The 24,043-nt window shown below is 38.5% G+C and overlaps 1 protein-coding gene across 1 annotated transcript in view; it reads right to left on the reverse strand.

The window, feature by feature from the left end:
• Nucleotides 1-24,043, reverse strand: part of LOC122791184 (calpain-13-like) — a 1,289,367-nt gene that overhangs the window by 90,348 nt on the left and 1,174,976 nt on the right. The window contains exons 18-19 of the mRNA XM_044058898.1: nucleotides 20,624-20,692; nucleotides 8,414-8,492 (exon numbers count right to left, since the gene is read on the reverse strand). Of these exons, the coding sequence (XP_043914833.1) occupies nucleotides 8,414-8,492; nucleotides 20,624-20,692 (148 nt within the window). The remainder of the gene's footprint in view (nucleotides 1-8,413; nucleotides 8,493-20,623; nucleotides 20,693-24,043) is intronic.

The following is a 24,043-nucleotide window of genomic DNA, read 5'->3' on the forward strand; positions in this document are numbered from 1 at the left end:
CATTCCAGTGTTCCATTATTTGGTTATTTCTCACCAGTTACCATGCATACTGTTCTCTTATTTGTTTCTACAGTCATTACAGATATTGAAATAAAGTAGCACAAACACAGGTAGCCATTTGCTAAACAATACAGTGTCACAATGAAAACAGACTTAGCATAAGCAATAAATTTCTCTGCACTTGAAGCTCGCATTCATTGAAATTGAAAAATTCATATTTATTGAAATGGAATGAAAACCCACATTCATAGAAAATGCATCTGGCCAGTGAAGAATTAAGTTTACCTTTGGGCTGTTTTCAAAACAGACTCCTTGAACACATTTTTTAAGGTCATGCATCCAGCATCCATGTATTTGTTCTTTGATTCACCTTCCTGATTGCATTGAGTTATATTCCTTGTATAATACAGCACCACTTGTTAGAAAGTGTTTTAAATTTGTATTTTTAAACATTCTTTTAATGAGCAATGAAACAAAATGTATGAACCAATAACTACCCATTTCAGAAATTTTCAACCGTAAAAGGACACTTAAGACTTCTGTCATTATAATCCACCAATATTACTCCATACTCACAATCTCTGCAGATGTAAAATCATCTGAATTCCACATTAAAGAAATCCGTACCTAATGAAGAGGTTGCTATCAGCAAAACAACTTCACATATCAATGTTTTATCTACAAACTAGTCACCATTCCCACAAGAGGAGAAAATATACTAGACCTGATCATCACAAACATGGGGACAAAATGCTCCACACCGGAAGTATATCCCTCATTGGTGAGATCAGACCATAAATTAATCTCACTGGAGATCCACATCCCGCCCCCACCCCCAGCAAAAAAGACCACAGTGAAGAACTTATCAAAAGCAAACTTCACACTTCTTAAGACTGGAGTGGTATCCTTCAAGGCCCCCGAGCCAGTGGAAACCACAACCCACGCTGCTGAAACCCTTACAAATGCCTTCTACGAGCACCTCCAGGAATGTATGGATCAAGCAATCCCTAATAAAATCAAGACCCTTTCCACCAAAGGCAGGCGCCCGGTCTGGTGGACTCCAGCCATAAACAAACTCTACAACAAGAGGAGAAAGCTACTACATGACAGAGCAAAATCCCTAAAAGGGAAGGTATCTCTGATCAATACTAGCAAAAACTACGATCACTCATAAAATCATCCAAGGCCAACTTTGAGAGAAAAATCGCTAATGACACAAAAGACAATCATAAAGCCTTCTTTAGCTATGTTAGAAACCTGGGTGGAAACTCCCAGATATGCTCAGAATTAGTCCAAAATGATAAAAAATCACTGAACCCACAGACATTGCCAACATACTGGCAGACAGGTTCAGTGCAAATTTCTCCCCGCCCCACCCCCAAAGGAGAAATATCTATCCCACCAGAGTCTAGCCTCCCAAACATCTCAGATGCCCAGGTGACAGCTGCTCTCTCTAAAGCAAAAAACACAGCATCAATGGGACCGGACGGTGTCCCCGGCTGTGTGCTACACGAACTCAGTGAGGAACTAAACCCACACATAAGGCTGCTGTTTAATCTTAGCCTTACTACAGGATCGCACCCAAAGAATGGCGTACAGCAACTGTGGTCCCACTCCACAAAGGCGGTGCTTCTACGGACCCTGGAAATTACCGCCCCATAAGCTTGATGAGCCTTGTCTGCAAAGCTATGGAGAGGATCATAATGGAACTCATAAATGAAGACATTGGGGACCTACAGACACTGGATCCTACCCAATTTGGCTTTGTCAAGGGCAGATCCTGCCTCTTGAACTTGGTCGACTTTTTGAAACAGTCACTAAGGCCATTGATGAGGGTAAGGCAGTTCACACAGCCTACCTTGACCTAGCAAAAGCGTTCGACACAATACCCCACTTGGGCATCATAGAAAAGCTCACCAGCTTAGATGTAAACCCATATGTCACAAGATGGGTTGCAAACTGGCTCAAGGACAGAACACACAGGGTTAGAGTTGCTGGTGCCATGTCAGACTCTAAGCCGGTCACGGCGGTGTCCCACAGGGCTCAGTCCTGGGCCCCTCTTGTTCGGCATTTATTTTTCTGAAGTGCAGGCAAACATAGGGGGATTGTGGCTGACAAAATTTGCAGATGACTGCAAACTGGGCACCATAATTGACACTCCATCAGACACAGACATCCTCCAGAAAGGTCTCATAGAAATGGATAACTGGTGCCAGAGCCATGGCCTTAAGCTAAATGCCAAAGAATGTATAGTCATACCCTTTGGGAAAAACAAGGTAACCCATAATTACCACATAGGTGGTAATCCATTAAACACGGAAGAAGTTATCAGGGACCTGGGGACCCAAGTTGACAGTAACCTCTCTTTTGACACTCACATTGCCAAAGTGGTTAGGAAGACCTTCTACATTGCCCACCTGATCATGAAGGGATTCACATCCAGATCAGGAGAGGTCATTGTACCCCTGTACTCTTCACTTATCAGACCAATGATTGAGTACAACGCCCCATTCGGAATGTACCTTACCCGACACCTGCAGCAGTTGGAAAGACCCCAAAAGGTCCTCACCAAAAGGATAAAGGGGCTCAAACATATGTCATACGATGCCCGACTGAAGAAACTCCAGCTCTATTCAGTCGCATACCGTCTGCTCAGAGGTGATCTGTGCCTGACATACAAGGCCATGTCCAACCCGGAATTAATGGACATGCTCCACCTCAAAAAATCCAAATCCACCAGAGCCACGAGAGCAAGAGACTTAAACCTCAACAAGGATATAAATAGGACATGCTGGAGGGACAGATTCATCACCCAGAGACTCCCTATACTATGGAACAGAATCCCAGTCCATGTGAGGCAGAGCCCCTCACTGACTCTGTTCAAGAGAAATCTTGACGAGTGGGTGGGAGATCGTAGGTTTACCCCGGGAATCATCTCTGTATCACTGCTGGACAGAGGCACAGCAAACTAATGGGTATAGTATTCTCATCCTAAGGGGTGGTGAAAGCCACACACACTCTGGCTAGGCTTATAAATGCCCTAGGGCAGATAGCCTAGTATGAACCTATGAACCTATGAACCTATGAACCTAAAGAAAATGCCTGCTTTCCTTGAAGACTTAATTGCCTATATTGCATTAAAAATTGATAAGTTGGTAATATTGCAATAGGAAATTACTAACAAGTTCATAGTCACTAGGCATCTCATACAAAGGACATACTCAGAAGTGTAGAACCCCTACCCCCCTTATAATGCACCAAATAATCAACAATCATATGGGCAATGCAATATCAGCATGCCATCTACATGGTATGGGAGTAGAATCTACAGCCTTCTGCACCAAAGGCAATTATACAACTAATACTGCTTTCAGATTTTACAACACAGTGTGCCATTTGATAAACAAAAAACAGTTAGTTGCACATAGAAACATTTACACTTGTTACAGTATGTTTTAAATTTGTAGTTGTGAACATTTTTCCAATAAGCGATGAAAAAAAATGTATGAACCAATAATGACAAAACTACCCATTTCAGAATATTTTAACCATAAAACGCCCCTCAAACATCTATCATTACAACCCACCATGCATTTTCTGAAGGAAATGAAGGCTGAAACTCAAATGCATGACATTTAGTTATTTAAATCTTCAGTGATTTGCCAGAAAACCACACATTTTTTGAGGAATAGGCCAAAAATATGAGGCAAAAATCTGGATAGTTGAGAGGTATGCATACCTCTCAACCTTACTGCAAAAATCTGGACAGGATGTGGATGCAATGACCATAAAAATAGGGGCAGGTTTTAAATATTACACTTTTTTAATTTAAAGGTGCTAGAACAACAGGATTTGTGTTAACTTGCAATTCTGAAGGATATGAAGTCTGTTAAGAAACTTTTATTTTAATTCCTGTGAAAATATGCCATGCCATTGCCCTGCTCAGTGAATTAAAATAAGCTTCAGTTAGTTGAGCACTGAAATCCCATTATAAATGTATACACAATCAGTTAACCAACTTTTTTGCTAAAATTAAAGCAAAACATTCCCATTTAGTTACTTGACAATGACACATCAAAAATATGCACAGGAAGTGGTTGTCTTTTTGGGTGACATGCTATGTGAAAAGGGCAATTACATGATTTTTTAAAAGAACATTAGCTTCATTTGATGACAAGGCCATTTGATGACAAGGGCATGCATGTGTTTGAGAATAACAATCAAAGTATATCACTGAGGCAATATTTACACAACTTTTCAGAAGAGACATATTCCACTAGGACAGTATATGTGCAAAAACGCTAATGTTAGTGCATACAATGCTTTACAAGCACACAATGAAGAGACAAACTATGTTTTGGCATTCAACATATTATTTTATTATAACGTCGCAGTACAATTGCCTTGAACATCTTCAACAGATCATTTATGTAACCAAGTGTTGCAGTCCTTGTGGTTATTTCAGCTAGACACCCCTGCCTTTACTTAACATAATCATGTTTTATTATTAGAATTTCATAGTAATAATTGTAATGTCAAATGCTTGTGTGTGAAGTCCTCATCTCACCCTTGTGGTGTGCAGATGCCTTGATATTGGGGGTTGGCATAATGGTTAAGGTGTTTACTTCACAAGCACAGGGTACAGGATTTCATTCTCATTTCTAGTCAGTGTGTATTTATTGTCTGTGTATTACTCTGCAGAGTGACTGCCTAGAATTAGCTCTATGAACCTTGATGTGCACATTTGAAGATGCATATTTTAGGCTGTCCCAGACTCCATTTTCATTTGTCCCCGATTCTCTTTTCTGGGGGTTGACAGACCCGGATCAAAGGGCAATCTGTTAATGTAAATAAAGAATGTAGGCTAGGTGCAAGAAACTTATGGTACAGCTTTTTAAAGCACACAAAGTTTTTAAATATAGTAAACAGTTAGTAGGGATGGAAAAGGAGAGTTACGATGTAGCAAGCTGGCTATTTGTTTCAATGTACTTGAACAGAAAAACAACTCTGGATGTCTATTTTCTAGACTTTTTCAGCCGCTTCACAGTATGTCTTTAGTTTAACTGCCCTTTAAGTTTTACCTATTTGTTTCTAGTGAACTGTATACAGTTATGCTCAGTACCCTGCTGGCCTGAAGCACAGCTATTTCACGCTCTCAAACCGACAGCTAATTTTTAGAATTCTAGCGGATTTTTACATAACCCTAAATGCTTCTTTAATATTTTTAGTTGGTTTTTAGGCCTGGATAATGCTTATTTGTGCATTGTGCATTTTCTCCTGTTCTAGGCATACTGTATTTATGTATCAATTCCTAGTTCAAGTGGTTAAGTTTTCTCCTGCACGGTTCAAATAGTATGATAGCAAGTACATTCAGTTTTCATTTCTGAAAATATCAACAAACAAAATGCATGGAATCAGTTATGAACTATACAAATAACTGCAACTGGAAAACACAAAATCGTGTCTTTACTTTTGTGGACATGTAGACAAGCTCGTTCAACTCGACACCAGAGATCCGACTTGTTGCTGCACATGGTTAATGCTGCGTAAAAGAATAGGTCGTGTACAAAAAAGGTTTTACTGCAAAATGTTCTGGTGTGACATCATGTAAACATATACTCCACAGGCAGAGTAATAGACATCAAACACTATACTTTTAATGCAGTAAAAAAAAAAATCCCTTCATACGCACGCACAATGTGCGTGCACCTGGAGAGGAAAACGGCTTCAGAAGACAGAACTTCCGTACAGAAAAAGAAAAGTACTGAGACAACTAAGTTTTGGAATTCATAATACATACAACTTAAACTCCTTTTCTATGTTCACAGTGATGCCTGTGCGAACGTAGCAATGTTTATATCCCGGTCTCTATATATGGTTTATTTATTTTAATTATGCCTGTGCGGATGTAGCAATGTTTATATCCCGGTTTCTACATATGGTTTATTTATTTTAATTAATTTACTTTTCTTATTAAGAAAAATAAATTAATTAAAATAAATAAATAAACACAAATTGTGCCCTTGTGAGGCCAGCCTTTATGGCACCCTAGGTGGTCGCCTAGTTCGCCTATGCCTAAGGCCCTCCGTGATGGTGAGTTGCAAGACTCTTGGTTTCTAGGATGCTTTGAAAGCTCCAAGAGCTAGAACCAAAACATTTCCATGCTGATGCTATGTTTCCTTTATTCTCTTGGGCACCACAACCTGTTTACCTTGTGGCTGTTAATGTGTACTCCCATGCATCTATAGTCAGTTCTTGTTTATTTGGGTGGAGCAATTGCTGTAGCTCAACACCAAGCTTAAAAGCCTCTCAAAAAATGCATGGAAATCAAAAGATTGTAACCGCTGCTGTGTAAACCATGGCACACTTTAAAATAACAGAGTTGTTTAGCACGCACACACACACACACACACACACACACACACACACACACACACACACACACACACACACACACTCACTCCTACATTACATCGAAAGATCAATAATCAAAAATTGAGTGACTGTGCTAGTAAAGGGATTAGCCACAATAGTAAGATAAAATCATAACTAAATTTGTAACTTCTTTCTGGTCTAAGTATTCTGAAATGAGATCACTTTTGCTTAAACGTACTGGACTGTATATGACTGAAACAGGATTACAGCATTATTAATTTACTTTGAATGTATTTGAAAAGTAGAGAGCGATATCTGTTTATAGATATAATTTATCTAAAAGTGCTTTAAAGTTTTCCATCACAGTTACAAGGGTACCTTATACACCATGACATGTAGTGTCTCCAGCTGTCCTCTGTTTTGTTTTCATTGGTGCCTGTTGTACAGCCCCACATTTAAAGCAAATTTCTTCATAAAAATACATTTTCCAAATTGACATTGCTAGCAAGTTCAATGAACTTACCCTCAGTGATGTCAATGTAAGGGATGTGTGTGCGAGTTTGTCCAAAGACTTTCATGGAAGGCTACAGTGCGTGAGTGTGTCCCTGTCCATTGCAGTATATGTACGCACTCAGTGCTATCCCTCAACTAATGTAAGTGAAGGATTCAGTAACATTATGTGGGCATATTCCTAATAAAAGGCTTACAAAGTCTTTCATTAAGAAACCACCCACATCATTTTTGTAGGACGGGGTGGAAAATACATAGCAGCATATTAGTTCTAAAGTACCACAATATATATTAAAACTGCAACAGAACTGTGTAAGAATGTATGTTGAATAGTTGTTTACCACCAAAATTCTATAATCAGCACACACACTTAGAGCTTGTTGTTGCTTTGATGATCTAATACACTATGTGTGTGTATATGTGTGTGTGTGTGTATATATATATATATATATATATATATATATATATTACTTTGCTTGACACTGCGGTGGTGGTGCTGCGGTAGCATTGTCGCCTCACAGTAAGACGTTGTCCTGTTCGATTTTCAGCTAAAGCGTCTTCTGTGTGGAGACATGTGTGAATGGACGTACCTTCGTTGAAGGTTGTGCGTCAGGGCTGGCAACTCGGCACATAAAAATCTACTGCCAATCATTAGCAGACCAGAGTTCCACTGTGGCAACCCCTAATCGGGAAAAGCCGAAAGACACAACATATATTACTTTGCTTGAAGAGTTTGTAATTTTTTTTTGCATTGGTCAACTCCATAATGACTATTTTCTAGATAATAAAAACAGTAAGACTGCACTTTGAGGGAAGTACTCTTTTATATATCTGCTTTTAATTTGCATGTTTATACAAAACACTCAAATGTTGATATGCAGTGGGCAGTTGGCATTCTGTATTTCAAATGCCAAGTAGCTCACAACCTACTCTGCATCAAGCATAAGTCACTCTTACTGGTAGTTATGTATACTGGAAGCAGTCTATGTTTGAATCCCACAGGCAGTACCTTTGAGTGTCTACCTCATGCCTTGCTGCCCATTTGTTGTCTTAGTCTTGTTTTGTCTAGACTTACTCTTGAATTAGACAACTATCCCAGTACCTTTCAAGCATATGGTGTCTAGGAGTAAGGAAACCATGTGATGCTGAATGTTGACAGAATCTATATGGAATGATAAGATCTACTCGTTGCTGTCAGAACTTTTGTTATTTGTATAATTTAGGTGTATTCATGCTACTGCATCAGATGGACACAGGAAATACACAAATACCATCACTCTAAAGAAGTTGAACATAAAATGTGCCTTATTTAAGGCCAGACTTCATTCAAATGATGATCTCAGGTTTCTCAGCAGTCTTGCCTTGTTTCAAGGGAGGGAGTGCACTACACAACAAACATGATAAATATACCAACCAGAGACCCCAAGCCATGAGTCAGTCTCTAAACCACGGACACCACTACTGTACATAGAAATGCAATTGCTGTGGTGAGGGTCTTAAAATCTGTTCAAACATGCCAACTGCTTACCTGCTGCCTTTAAACCATTCCACAGCTCATTTGAATCCAAATATCCAGTATGTCTTGAATCTATTTTACAGAATATGTCCTTGAAAAATAAGCAGAAAAGGCAGAAAATATTTAGAAAATCTTTATTATGTTCCAGAAAAAAAGCACTATCAAAGAATCTGTCCATTAAACACTTAATGATGCTTGGCATTTGATAAGATTTATTTTAATCACACATATACAAACACCCAAACATACTCATGTTCTGTCTGCATACTTGTGTACGTGTGTGTTTGTGTGTGTGTATGCGTATGTGTGGGTGTGTGTATGTGTGTGTGTGTGTGTGTGTGTGTGTGTGTGTGTGTGTGTGTGTGTGTGTGTGTGTGTGTGCGCGTGCACAAACGCATGTGCGACTATATATAAACATCTTTCTATCTGTCCGTCCAGGTGTCTGCCTAGCTATCAATGCATTAGGCAGAGTGTGATAAAAGCATATAGCTTCCAGTAGTAGATGTTTTGAATATCTCTATTCTACCAGTGTCGCCAAGTATTTATCACCACTCTGCTCATGTCATAAAGCGTTTATCACTTCTCTGACCATATCAGTGCCTAGAGATAGTTCACAAAGAATACAATGATACTTATTGTCTGTAGTTACTAGTAAACATAAACAGTAAAAGGCAGCCACATCAAAACTCTAATCCTATCCCTAAATCTAACATAAATGCTTACACAAGGTGTCATGGGGAAGTAAAATATGAAATAAAATGACACACTGATATAGAGAAGCAGCAACCTCAATGACCATCCCACATAAAAAATTAACTCAACAAACTTAAAAAATACAGTCCCTTACTACTACATGCAAATGGGCATTACAATAATGAATAAACAGGCTCATGGCTTTATCATGTATTATGAAACTTTTTGCCTGTGTCTATAGTACAGTACCTAATCCCAACAGATTGCAAATAGCTAGATAGACAGACAGAAAGACAGCTATCTAGATATATAGACAGATACACACAAATATATAGATAGATGATATATAGATATATAGATCATATATAGATGTAGAGATGATTGATATAGATATATAGATATAAATATCAATTTAGAGCCAGACAGAGCTAAATATAAAGATATAAACACACACAAACACAAAGAGAAACACATGCAATGCATATCAGACATGTTGTGGTAAAGAATATGACTTTAATAAATGCAATTTATGATTATCTTGTCTATGCTATCAGAGACTGGCAATGTATCACAATCAAGAAAAATTAAATCATAATGATATGTTAAAGTTAAACTCCTAGTCCAAAATCCACACAAAAGTGTGTTTTATAAAGTGACTACTAACTTCCCTATAAAACATTAAAATTGAGGAATAAGATAATTTCATGCAATTAATTAAACTATAACGCAATTTAAAATAGTTAGTGTTACATCAATTCTAATTTTAAAATAATCCATGTTCATCTCACTGAAAAAATAATCCTACAAAATGAACAGCAGACAAAGTGAAATAAATTCACATCATGGATAAAGTGCACTTGAAAAGATCCACTAAAAAGTTAAAACAAAAAGAACCTCCAAAATAAAAAAGTCCTAGCCATTAAAACAAAATCATAAAATCATAAGAAAGAACAGAATTAAAAGTTAATACCTGGAAAAAATGAGAAATAAAACTGTTCCACTCCACTGACAGAAGCAGAGAAATTACAAACATAAATGATAAACCCTGGGATTCAAAAAAATGTTTGCATCTGTAAGCAGTTTTGCACAAAAACAGCCATGCACAGGGTAGGTGGGTATAATTCAGAGACACACAAATTTTCTGGCCTGCATATTAAGTAACTGGCAGTATAACAACATGGATTCAATGAGCACTTTTAGTAAAGTGAGGGCAACTGCAAATAACAATTAGGGTGAAAAACATGGCAAAGTAATTCAGAGACTTCCATATATTATTTTGATAGATGATAGCTCCAACGTTAATGACTGCTGTAAAATCTGTAAATGCAGCAAGCTGTACTTGCTGATGGTAGTCTTGACGTTATTATGGTCTCCTCAGTAACTCCCTGGACTTCATTAATACAAACCCTCTGGACCAGTAAGTCTATACCCCAACCAGGAAGGATACAATCCTGGACTTGTACCTTACTAATATTTATTTAAGTATGTATGTATGTATGTTTGTATGTATTTAGTTATTTTTATATATTATCCACTATCCTCTTATCAGGGGAGATGCAAGGCAGCTTTGCTCCCCACCAATTGTAACTTCTTCCCTGGTCAAATCAGACAACAAATCAGTTACATTCACCTTAAGACTGAAGCCTGAAGCATCTTCTTAAATGTCAGTATTAAGAGATTATGCCAACATTAATCTACTAAAACTGAATGATGACCTGGCTAAATTCAAATTCACCTTCCGTTTTGATGACCCCCTTATCCAGAAACCTTTACTGCCACATTCTGTGCACACCAAATAGGTGCATGGATGCATCTGTCCTCATCAGAAGTAAATGCAATGCCAAATTTAAAAATAAGCCCCTATGCTGGAGCTCTAATATATGCGGGTTTTATAATAAAAGAAAAAGCTCATTGGATAAAACATATATTTAATTGTTAGGATTCCAATAATGTTCTTGCTAAACTTAACAAGGAATTGTAGATACTGAGCAAATAAACCAAAGCCTGATATACAGTACAAACAGCCACCCAGGTGAAGGATAACCACAAAACTTTAGTTAACTATATTACAAATCTCAAAAACAATGCTTAGCACTGCAAAGAACTCATAGTAAAGGCCATCATATGCTTGGACCCACGGATACAGTCAATCTCCTAGGAAACAAATTTAGTTCAAACTTCACCCCCCCCTATATTCTCAGATCACATGCTTCCAACTCTACTCCCACTCAAATCTCCCAAGAACAAGTCCTCAAGACCAAGTACACAAGACCAAGAACGCAACTTCTATGGGACCAGATAATGTACTGACCTGCCTACTGGTCAGCCTGAAACATTACATGTCAGACCCCTTACAGAAGTTATTCAATATCATACTCCAAAGAGGCTTCATGCTGGATGAGTGAAGGACAGCAGCAGTCATCCCCTTGCACAAAGGTGGGGCATCCATGGACTCCAAGTCATTATACACCCATAAGCCTGGCCAGCCTCACCTGTAAGACTATGGAAAGGATCATTATGGAATTAATAAAAAAGAACATAGGTAACCTTCAAAATCTTCACCCAAGCCAGTTCTAATTCCTCAAAAACAGATTCTGCTAACCTTGTTGACTTCTTTCAGAAAGTCACTGAAGTAATGGATGCAGGCAAATCAGTGTACAATACATATCTAGACCTCACAAAGACATTTGATACCATTCCATACTCAGGTATTGTAAATAAACTTTCCAGCTAATTCATATGTAGTTCATTGAATGTCAGTGTTGTCTCACAAATAAAACCCGGGACATTAGGATGGGTTCTACCTCCTCCAAAAGAACTGTCAGTAGCAAGGTACCCCAAGGTTTAGTTCTTGGGCCACTCACCTTTGGCATTTACTTCTCAAAGGTCAAAGCAAATCTTAAGGGTTTATGGCTGACCAAGTTTGCAGACAGCTGTAAACTTGGTGTCACCATAAAATCCCTAGAAGACACCAAAATCCTCCAAGCAGGCCTTTCCCAAACAAAAAACTGGTGTCAAAACTGTAGACTACACTTATATGACAAGAAATATTATAACAATATCCTTCGGTAAGCATGACCTCCTTGTAGCTATCATATTAACAGCATACCCTTGAAAGCTGATCCCATTGTCAGGGATCTGGGAATTTATGTCTACAATGAATTGTCATTTGTTCATCATATAGCCACTATTGAAAGGTATGGCATCCAGGACCAGGGATGCAATCATTCCCTTGTACTCAGCTCTTACCAGGCCGATAAGTGAATATAATGCACTACTAGGTATATATCTGTCCAAACACTTGTCACAGCTGGTGTAACCATAATGCTTTCTCACTAAAAAAACAAAGTCATAAATCGCAAAAACTATGCAGACCATCTCAAAGCCTCATCTCTTTTCTTGGTATCATAGACGCAACTAATAAGTGACCTCTGCCTTGTATGTAGTGCCCCAATAGACTTACATCTTTCATAAATAAAAGCAATAAGTAAATGTTCCAATATATCCTTGTTCTTTTCATCTCTGGGTTATTTGTCTGTAAAATATAAGAGCTAAAAACTACCATGGCAGTCTAATATTAGGCTTCTTAAGATCTTCACAGATTAATAATCTAATAAGTATCTAAAACCTGTGAATCTAAATTGTGTACAACAAGGGGTGTGGACTTGTAAACTGGGATCTAGGGTATGGCATAATTTATACTGTATACATTTGGGATTTTGGCTTGTGTTTATTATTTTGCGTGCCTATTTATTTATTTAATTAAATAGTCCATTTGAGCACAGCCCACTTTTAGTGGAGGCCTGGGAAGAAATGTTGAAAAGAGTAGTTTTAATTGCAAAAAGTATTAAAGATAATTAAAGTTACATATGAATTATTAATTAAATTAACACAAACCAGATTGTTTTATTAACAAACACAAGTACATTAACCAGTTACAAATACATTTAACAAGTGAGGTAGTTTTCAAGTACATACATTAAGTATGGGCATTAAAACTGTGTTTGCAATAATAGATTACAGATCTCATACATACCATGAAGGTTGTAACATCATAACTCTGTGCATAAATTATGGTGGGGATTTAATAAACTCCATGTAGGAAAAGTGTAAGGCCTACATGGAGTGTACAGTGGCCATGTCTGTGGCTCCACTTCGGCAGCTCATCTTGCATATTAATGAAGGCACGCTACTGAGGGAGAGCCATGTAACATGGTTACTGAATCAGTGTAGGCAGTGTGTTAGTGTCCAGAGATGAGTAACACACCCCCTGCACTGTCAAAGTGCTGGATGGCACTGAAATATAAAAGTTAAATATTTTATTGTAGTGGGGCTTTTTTTGTCTGCCTGACGCTGCACTTAGCAATGGACATGTGCCAGATATCTAAAAATAGAAACCAGATACTTTTAATTTTAATGTAAAAGGTTACGTTTAAGCATAGCTGAGTGGGTTTGTGCAGTGTGGCAAAGTACTCAGCAGTGCTTAAATGTAACTGAGAGCTATATAAAAATGTGTAGCAGTAGTCAACATACTCATATAGCTGAATGGTTAGAGTTGCGGCTCTGTGTGCAGTAGGTGCACGGTTTGAATACACAGGCAGGCCATTCAGCTTTTATATCTGATAGCAATATATTATAAATATATATTTTTTATTGATGTATTTAGGGACAATTGTTCACAGAGTTAGTCCAGCTGGGCCAGAAGCCCATAATTCAGTGGAGACCCGAGGAGAGAAGCTCCAGTTACACACAAGTTTACAATACATAAAATCCACACTCCAAGATAAATAAAATACAATAAAATAAAATACGTAAGGTCTGGAAATATAGAAATAAAATACATACACATAACATAAACTAGTAGGAATGAACAAATAAGTTTATTTATTTTTTTATTTTATTTTGTTTAAAATACTGGTTTGTCCTTAGCTAAGTTCTTCTAAGCACTGCTAAGCCAAGCCAAGCAGTGCTTAACTGGACCTGTTTTAGCACTCCTTAGCAATGCACAGCTCTGCTTAGCTGGCTTGGGCACTGCCTGTTTAACCAGTCCTCAGCTCAGCTAAGCTGGTTTGAACACCACTAAGCATTGGTAAGCATTGCCAGTTTAAACACTGCTTAGCTAAGCTTAGCGGGTTTGAGTGGTGCTAAGTGAAACTCTGCATTTTTAAAAATGGTCCAATAGCAGCAAAGGGTGGGAAAACAGCCTTATTTAAATGTAACAAGTGAGAATACAGCTGGAATCTGTTGGAGTTTGATCTTGGCAGAGACTATGGCAGGAGTTGGAGAGGGTGCGCACTTCCGGGCACAGCGATGGGGCATTTTGGAGTCCAGAGTCATGGTTGGACTTCTCCATAAAAGACCATGACAACTGATTGCTGCAGGGCCAGTACCAGGGGTCGAAGTATAAATTGTAGGCCTGGGACCAGCTGTCATGTGACCTCACCAGTGCAACTGGTATCCCCTGCACAGGTGAGCAGGTGCATCATCATTATTATGACAACCTGAAGTGTAGGAAGGGGGATCTCTTGGCCACATGGATCCAAGATGCTTCGGACCACAATGCCCCACATGTTTGTAAGTATTGCAAGCATTTTTTAACCAAATTCTAGTATGAATATCTGATAGACAAGTATGCATAATGGTGTGTTTCTTTCCTCACAGCTGCAGAGGAGAAAACTTGCAACCTGGAGGCCCATGCAGGGTGCCTGGCCAGGTTGCATCATGAGTGTGGTGGGTACAGATGTATCTTGCAATCTATAGTCATATAAACAAGAATGAGTACAGTAGTAACTGCCAACAGGTATATTCTGCTTTGAGTATAATGCCAGGTACAGTTCAATACAGATGATAGCAAGAAACCTGATAATGTTAAGAAATAAAAAGTTTCTACTACATTAATAATGTTAATGAAATAAAAGCTGCTATTGCATTAGTAATGTTAAGGAAATAAAGGTCAACTGCATTAATAAATGTTAACAAAATAAAGTTCAACTGCATTAATAATGTTAAGGAAATATATACTGCATTAATTGTGGAATTGCACCTGTCTTGCAACACCTGCATGATATGAACTGTCCATCAATACAGACTATTAGATGTATAACAATCACTGCATGATGTCACCAATAATAAAGGTTATTTCAATATCTGTGCATTTGGGTTGTTGGTCATGAACTCGAGTATTACAAATGCTGTGAATGAAAAACGGGAATAATACCACTAAGTGACTAAAGGTTAGCTAATAAAGAGAGTGTTTTGCTAAACTGTAGGTGTGAAGCTGTACAACAATGTATAATGCATTCTGATATTTGTTCTGCACTAAGATCTGAACCTATAATAGGAACAGTCAAGGTAAACTTGTGTGTATCTCAGGATTGTCTTGTGTTAACTGTTGCATTTCAGCTATATGCATTCATGATCTTAGGTTACGCTGCTCCAGGCAAGTATGATACTGTAATAGATATAGACTGCAAATATACTATCTGCAACTGTATATAGGTCAGGTAGACAACCCAGCACTCTGATATAGTTTGTACACTTCACACATATTTCCACCCACTAGGGTTTCAGTGTGTACACCTGCATTCCATGTATTAATGCACAGTTCACCTACTGTCTCTGCCATTCATGAATGCCATGCATGTGTGTTCAAGTGTCCCTGTAGTCTTTTATAACACTCTACTTCTATTAGCAAGTCATAGTTTGTTACCATGTGAGCTCTAGGTACATATCATTCAATCAACCAACAGCAGTGGCTCAGTAGCTCAGTTTGATAAACACCATGTATTTTGTACATTTTTCCACACACAGACCGAGGTTCGAATCCAGGGACAGGTACTACTATATATTTACAGATACAGACAATTACTGCTGAATATTTATAGAAACAGTTACACATGTATTGTTAACAGATGTTCTCCCCACAGGAATTACAGGTAAATAAATGCTTGTAGTAGCTGTTTGAATGGGATACTAACTTGTGTGCCCAGATGTACCAGTGTGTAAACAGAATTGCTCAGCAAGGTAAGACTTCATTAAATAAAAAGTCAACAAGTACACTACTATTACAAGTTAATAAGACAATAAAACTGTTTATTCTTGGTACGACTGTATGCCTGGTGCTTCTGTGAATGTCTGCTGATAGTCTAATCCATGCCTGCCAAGGACGGCATGATAAGTGTAAATTCTCTCTGTACTGTGCACGATACATGTCTCTCAAGTGTCATACTGTCACAGACAGTGATCACTGTTGCCAAAACCCTTGGACACAGATTTAACATCCAGTTGATGTATGTCAGTAGCACACTCACACTACATCAGTCTGCAGTACACCTAGGTAGTCATATATGTTCTGCTGACATGTAATAGTCCCCTGTAGTTGTGTACCTGTAGGTGTTACAGCTTGACCATACTGTCCCATGTGGATAGCTTAAGAGGTATGTATGTGCTACAGTAGCTATAGGGCACTTGTATACATAAAGTAAGTGCAAACCAGTAGAGTATAGAACAGCACTGTTGCAAACAATATGGCCTATACTGTTGGTAATGGAATGTCTCTCTCTCTCTGCCCCCATCCCTTATCTGCATCATAAATTATTATTGTTATACATCGGGTTTGGTTTCCTTTTCACATATGTTGTTCTCAAAACCTTATGTTGGGCCTTGTGTTTTATTATTGTTATATATTACAATAGTTTCATACTAACATACCTTGTTGAAATACCTATGTTGTTGGCCTGTTGCCGTAACTGTTACTGGCATGCTGTTACAATATTGACTGTTATCCCATTTATTGTTGTGTTTTGTATGCTATGCAGTTTTATTATACTGGGTTAATTGGAGCAACCTTGCATGCTGTTATAAGTAACATTTAAATGCTCTGTTCATTGACTAACCTATACATTTTGAAAAAACCTCATCACCATAGCACAACTGGGTAGGTCGGTTCCCGCGGATCCACCTACCCCACCTCAACTGGCCATGGCACCAGGTCCCAGCACATCTGGGACCCAACCTGGTGTTGCCCCATCCGCTGGTCCTGCAACACCTATGGGCAGAACAGCCTTAGGGGATGTGGGCAGGCCCCTCCGGGAGTGGGTGCAGAGAGGGAGTTGTCACCCAGCGACAGCTACCAGGGATGGTATGCAGGATTGTCTACCAAGGGTTCGACAATAAATTGCACCAGATTGAGGGCAGACTGGCCAACCTGGAGGGGCAGGCTGGACCAGGCGCCCACCCTCCAGCACAGCCACCTTTGGGGTATTGTAAAACAGAACCATGCAGATGAAATTGCCAGTATATTTGACCAAAACCAACTTAGAAAATAATTCACTGGGTCCACACCATAAACTCCATACCTCCACAGGAACAACAGGACCAAAATTCTTATGAACACACTTTATTCCAAACACAAAGAAAGTTAAGCACTTTCATCTCCCTCACCAAAACAGAAACTTCTTCAGAACTAAGTTATTATTCCCATAAGCACCTCTTATATAATAGGTGTCATTTACATTCTAGTTAATTAATTAAACAAGAGGAAATGAAAGGGCTTCTCTTTTTTGCCAGTATGACAGCTTATTTTTGTAGCAATTGCCTAGATTATGCTATTTTTCATAACATTAAGGTGTTTCTGATGTAAAATGACTGCTTTATGCAACTATTACACAAATGTAGGGCATGTTTCTTGTCCAACATCCTCCAGACATATGTATTGTTTTAGTTGTTTTCACAGGATACACCTGGCCAACACACATACACACAAACTGCCCTTGTTGAGAGTAGAGCTCCTACCTATCTAGTTGTACATACTATAATGCTACATACATATTGCATGCACCACGCAGCTTATATGTTTAGGTTTGCACAGGTCCTAAAAATGGGAACACACACACACACACACACACACACACACACACACACACACACACACACACACACACACACACACACAGTTGCTGGGATTAGAATCCCTATGTATCTAGTTGTATATACTGTAGTGCTATGTACTGCTTTATATTTTTTAGTGGCATGGGATTTTGTACTGACTACAGTCAATAAGTATTTAATGTAGCAATTTTTTTGGGGAGATAGGGATTCTTACATTTAACATACTAGTTATTATTTAATGGACACCTTACATGTAGTGGCAGGATGGTTCCTATTTCATATTCAATGTATCACTGGTGTAGTGTTTCATCATGACTTTAGTTTAACTGTAATGTACTGCCACTTGGTAATGATGTGTGCAAAGTACAGGATAATGTGATGATCTACCCAGAGTGTATGCAATATTATGTATATATAATATATGTACACACATGTATGTGTGTGTGTGTGTGTGTGTGTGTGTGTGTGTGTGTGTGTGTGTGTGTGTGTGTGTGTGAACTCTCATATTTTGCATCTACTGTATGTCACTTTCTTTCCTTTTCCTTACTGTGCACACTGAGCGGCTGTGCATTACATTTTTTAGCTCTGTTTAAGCCTTAAATAGAAGTGTCAGGCTCCATGCTTTTACTTTCAAAACCTGCATTCTTGCTTTGATCTTTGCCTGATATGCTATGCAGTACAGCACTGCCTCTGTCTACTGTATGGCTTGCAGACATGTAAAGCATAGTCTGGGGTTTTCATATAGTCTACTGTTTATCATTTCTAGCTACAGTGCAGTTTACCCATCTGGAACAGTTCATTTTAAGCCTCAGTGTATTTTTTCTTGTTCATAATGTGCTTATATTTTTCTTTTTTTCTAAGTAAGAAACATCTTCATTGAATTATCAGTTATGACATAGGCAATCATACATTTATATAAATGAAAAGTAACCATAGTGACATATTTTAGTTGCAAACACTATATATTAGTAGCTCATTCAATTCCTGCCTTCCTGTAAACCTCATTCCTCCTCTTAAAAGTTATTATGCGTGCATTGTTCCTGCACTCCCCACTTTTTCTATGTAATTTGCTACTACCCTTTTCTAAAGATCTCACTTCCAGTTTCTGTGTCTCTGTTACCATATTCACTACTTTTAGTACAGTTGGTTTGGAGTTTGATTTCCGTTTTCTTGTAATTGCTTTTTTTTGGCAGCCACCAGAATTAAACTCAGCAAAGTCTTATCATGTCTAGGAAATTCTGATTCTGTATCACAGCTCAAAAAATTAATTCCTTAGTTACACCAATCTTCTCACCCAGTATTTCCAAAAATATGTATTCCCAGTTACCTCTTTCTTCCCCATCACACCTCCAACATTTGCAGTCTACGTGAGGAAAATTCTTTGGAGTCTGTGTGGGGTTTAGAAATACCTATGAAAACACTTCTAAGCAAAGATCCTAAATATTCTGGACTTTGCTGCATATTTGGGAGCCATACATATATACTCCCATTGTTTCTTTGTGAATTGCTAATCTAGCCTCTCTTCCCAGTCCTTTCTAACCTCCTCTGATTGATTCCTATAGTTATCATACAATATTTTATATGGCCTACTAATGTTTCCCTTTTTAACAGCAGCTCCACTTCTAGATTCCATTAAAAATGTTATCAGTGCTGGTCTTTCACTTAGGATCCCCTAATTTTTTTCTCTTTGCCTATACTCTGATAGCAATGCCTCATGGGGAGATAATCTCTAGCCTGAAGTCCAAATTAATTCTTAGTCTCTTCCCATTCTATTAAATTTCCCTCTGTAATTATTTGCTGCCAATACCTTGATTCCTTTGTGGGTTTTCTCCAGTAAATTCCAGCCCCCTTTTGCCTATTATCTGTACCCCTAATTGCAGTCATCCCTATTGGCAGAATCTCCTCTCTCCATTCCCATGTTAGGTTAGTTCTTGGAATACGGTTTGCTTTTTTATGAATGTAATATTCTGTATGGTTATTGTTAATCTCCTTAAGAATCTGCATTCAAAATTCCAGTCACTCCTTGTTTCTTGAGCTTTCCCTCGTTTCATCATCATCCCTTTCCAATTTGAATTGCTTGTGTTATGTATAAGGACCTTTTATTCCCGATCGCAGTATATTTCTCATTTTAATGTATCTTGCATGCACTTTAATTGGATGTCTCTTTATAAACATCAGGAATGTACCACAGACCATGCACCGTAACTGTTCAGTTCATACTTTTTTAAATCTTCACAAACCCAGCACCCACTCTTCTTTCTTCATTATATGAGTTATATACTTAGAAAAAACTTCTGCCAACTAATTACTTCAGAGGGCAATATAATAATCCATAATTCAAGCCAGAATAGAGCCACAGCAGATAACAAACTACAGTGATATACTTCATTCAAGGGTTTGAGTCATTGGGAATTCTAACATTTTGTAGGTACTACTTGATATAACTCTCTCCGGGTTAATGTATCACAATGCAGTTTGACTATTTACTAACGTTATATGGTGACATTTTGTGAAATGCTGACAAAAAAATGTAGAGCTCCTTTGGCAAACTTAGTTCCCCTTCAAGAAACAAGATGTTCATATTTTCTTGTTCTTATGACAGCCCTAATGAATACTTATTATGTTTGAAGTGACATTTACCTCGCAGACCATGACACGTTTCCACAGACGACAGAATTCATACAGATTAAGTCCTCCAGTCTGATTCAGCTAGAGACTAGATAAGGAAATCTGCTTAAAACTGATTGACTCTGTAAAAACATGCTAAAAGATAAAAATAATAAGTACAATAACTGCTCATGGTTTGAAGCGGTTACAGTAGGCCTATAACAGCAAGTAGTTCTCAGACTGAATGGTTTGATATATGAAGCCAATATAGTTATAATTTAAACTGTAATAATTTTTGCACTTTAACTAACTGACAAGTTTTAACAACACACACACACACACACACACACACACACACACACACACACACACACACACACACACACACACACACACACACAAAGAATGAAACAGTTAGGTGTTCTGTCGGTGCTTTGCTTGAAAATAGAGCATGAACAGATCATGTAGTTTTCCATGAACAGCTCTATAACTGTGAAACAAACTTAAAACTGATGTTATAATATAAGGCATCCAGGAAATTAAAAAATGCATATTATTGCAAAATCTGTTTAACGTGTTTCATTATAGTCTTCATTTTACCTCCTTCAACATTGTACTGTATATTCTTTTTTATTGGTGCATGTTTTACCAAACATAAACACATCGTAAAAATAAAAATTTCCCTAGGTGATATCACCAAAACTTTATTCAACTTTACCCTCCGAAATGTCATCATGGGGGTGAGTTTGAATGTATTTATAGACTTAATGGACACACTACTATGCATGCCCAGGTCCCAGTCCCATTAAAGTATTAAGTCACAACCCATCCAATCCCTCAAATGACATCATTGATGGATTCAGTAGAATTATGTGGGTTTCCATCCATCCATCTACAACCCTTTTTCCCATTTTTCACATGGGGGTTCGGATGTCACTTCAGCAGTGACAATCACCTAGAGCCAAGATTCACACCATAGGATGGATAGCCCTGCCGTGGTTGTTCTTCCATACCACACACATGCATACAAACTCACACCTGTGGCCAGTTTAGAGTGTCCAATCCACCTATTGCGAATGTGGAAAGAAACTGGAGTACCTGGAGGAAACCCAAGTGAACAAAGGGAGGACATGCAGACTCTGCACAGCAAGCACCCCAGCCAAGAATGGAACTAGAGAACATCTTGCTGTGAGGCAACAATGATATTAAATGATATTAACTGTGCCCTTAATAAAAAGTTTACAAACTTTTAATCCTCCCACATAATTTTAGTAAGATGGGGTAAGAAATATATTATGGCATTTTAGTTACACATTTTCACAATGTATATTAAGGCTTTAATGGGACATTTTTAAATAAATAATAGTGAACAAAGTTTCTCTGCAGTACATTCAAACCATTTTATAATGTTTTGCCACTGCTGTAATGATGTTTATTGACAATTTATACTCCATGCTGAGACAAGGATTGAGTATGCTCATAGTCAAACTGTTTCAAAAACTGAATGCAACCAACATTGGGTCACCCTGCTGACAAAACCAGATTTGTAGAAATTGTAAGTCAAAGATGGCACATTTGATTAATTTCTAAAGAGATTGTGTATTTGCATACAGTTTAAAGTATACAGTCTTGAATGCATTCCTATTTTCTTGTGGATTTTTCATGCTTAATTTTAACAGTACATACAGTTAAGAGACTGATATACTACTTTCTGTTTGTACTGCAGTAATACTTATGAAAGGTATGAGATCATCACACTATACATTGCTTATAACTGTGCTTTATTTTGTCTTTTGGCTAATGTACAATGATATACAACAGTGTATATCAGAAAACAGTAACACATTCAGTGGAGGACCTACATTTTTGGACTCTGAAGTTTGAACTGTTATGGGGCCCCTTCATAACCAGCAACAATAGGGTATCATCCAACAAGGTCCAATGGGCCTTGCTGCTCTTGCAAGGACCTCGAGGCCCAAATGGTGCAGAATGGGGTGGTGGGGTGGAGTTCTTGAAAATGGACTATACAATGAGCCCCTTCCCACCAGCAATGAGGTCTGGGTAACTGCTGTCATCTTCTTCAATGGGGTTGTTCCATGGCAGATCATCACAATTATTTTTTTTAAATTCAACCACTACATAGGATCATAGTAGATCACTAGGCTAATGGCCCTGGGTCTCTTGCAAGCCTAGCCAAGAGTTTATCCCCAAAAAGAAACCTAAGTCAGCATCAGCACTCCTGTCATTGAGGGACACAGGTGGAACCCCTGGGACTAATTTGTGGTTTCCCATCCACTCATTAAGGTTGCGCTTGAAGAGGGTCAGTGAGGTACTCTGTTTGAAGTGTATGAAAAGTCTATTCCTGAGATGGGGCAGCCTCTGGGAGATGAACCTGTCTCTTAAACTGATTTTATTGAGGTAGCATATTAGATTCAGGCCTTTCAAGGGGGGTAATGTGAGGAGTTAGATTTACGGATATGGATCATCTCTAGTAGGGCAGGGTCCGAGACTGCCTTGTAAGCGAGACACAGATCACCTCTGAGCAATCTGTAAGATACTGAGTAAAGTGATAGTAATGTGAGGCTGTCCACATTGGAAAAGTGTTGGAGGCCATGGATTCTCTTTGTAAGGTATTTCTGTGGCCTTTCCATTTGGTGCAGATGCTTGCAGAGGTACATACTAAATGGGGTGTTACACTCAATTATTGGTCTAATGAAAGAAGAGTGTAGAGAGATAATAACCTCCTTTTTTCTGGATGCAATCTCTTTACTTATGAGATGAACCAAGTAAAAGGCTTTTTTGACCACTGCTGCTACATGATGATCAAATGTGAGGTTGTTATCAACCTGAGTACCTAGGTCTCTCACCACAGGTTGTGTGCTTAGGGAGTTGCCATTGTTATGGTAATCAGTAGGGGCCGTGTTTTTGCCAAATGGTATGATGATACATTTTTTTGTGTTTAGCTTGAGGCCATGACTTTGGTACCAGTCATTAGTTGCTGTGAGACCCTTTTGCAGTATGTTAACATCATTTGGGGAGTCGATGATAGCACCCAACTTACAGTCATCTGCAAACTTGGTCAGCCACATGCCTTTTGTCTTTGCCTGAACCTCTGAGAAGTAGATGCCAAACAGTAGGGGTCCCAGGACAGATCCCCAGAGGTGCCTGTTTTGACCTTGAGGGTCCTGTCGGTGAGCCTGTTGGCCACCCACCTGAAGAGATAGGGATTTACGCTTGTTGTTAGCGTTTTTGATGATGCCCCAGTGAGGGATTGTGTTAAAGGCCTTAGCCAAATTAAGGTAAGCTGTATGTACTGACTTTCCCTCATCCAGGGCCTTCGTGGCAGTCTCAAAGAAGTCAACCAGGTTCAACAGGCAGGATTTGCCTTTGATGAATCCAAACTGGGTGGGGTCAGGTGCTTGAAGATTGCCTATGTTCTTGTTTATGAGATCC

This window comes from Protopterus annectens, chromosome 1.part2 (assembly GCF_019279795.1).
Source record: "Protopterus annectens isolate FY-2018-M chromosome 1.part2, PAN1.0, whole genome shotgun sequence".
NCBI classification, from domain to species: domain Eukaryota; kingdom Metazoa; phylum Chordata; order Ceratodontiformes; family Protopteridae; genus Protopterus; species Protopterus annectens.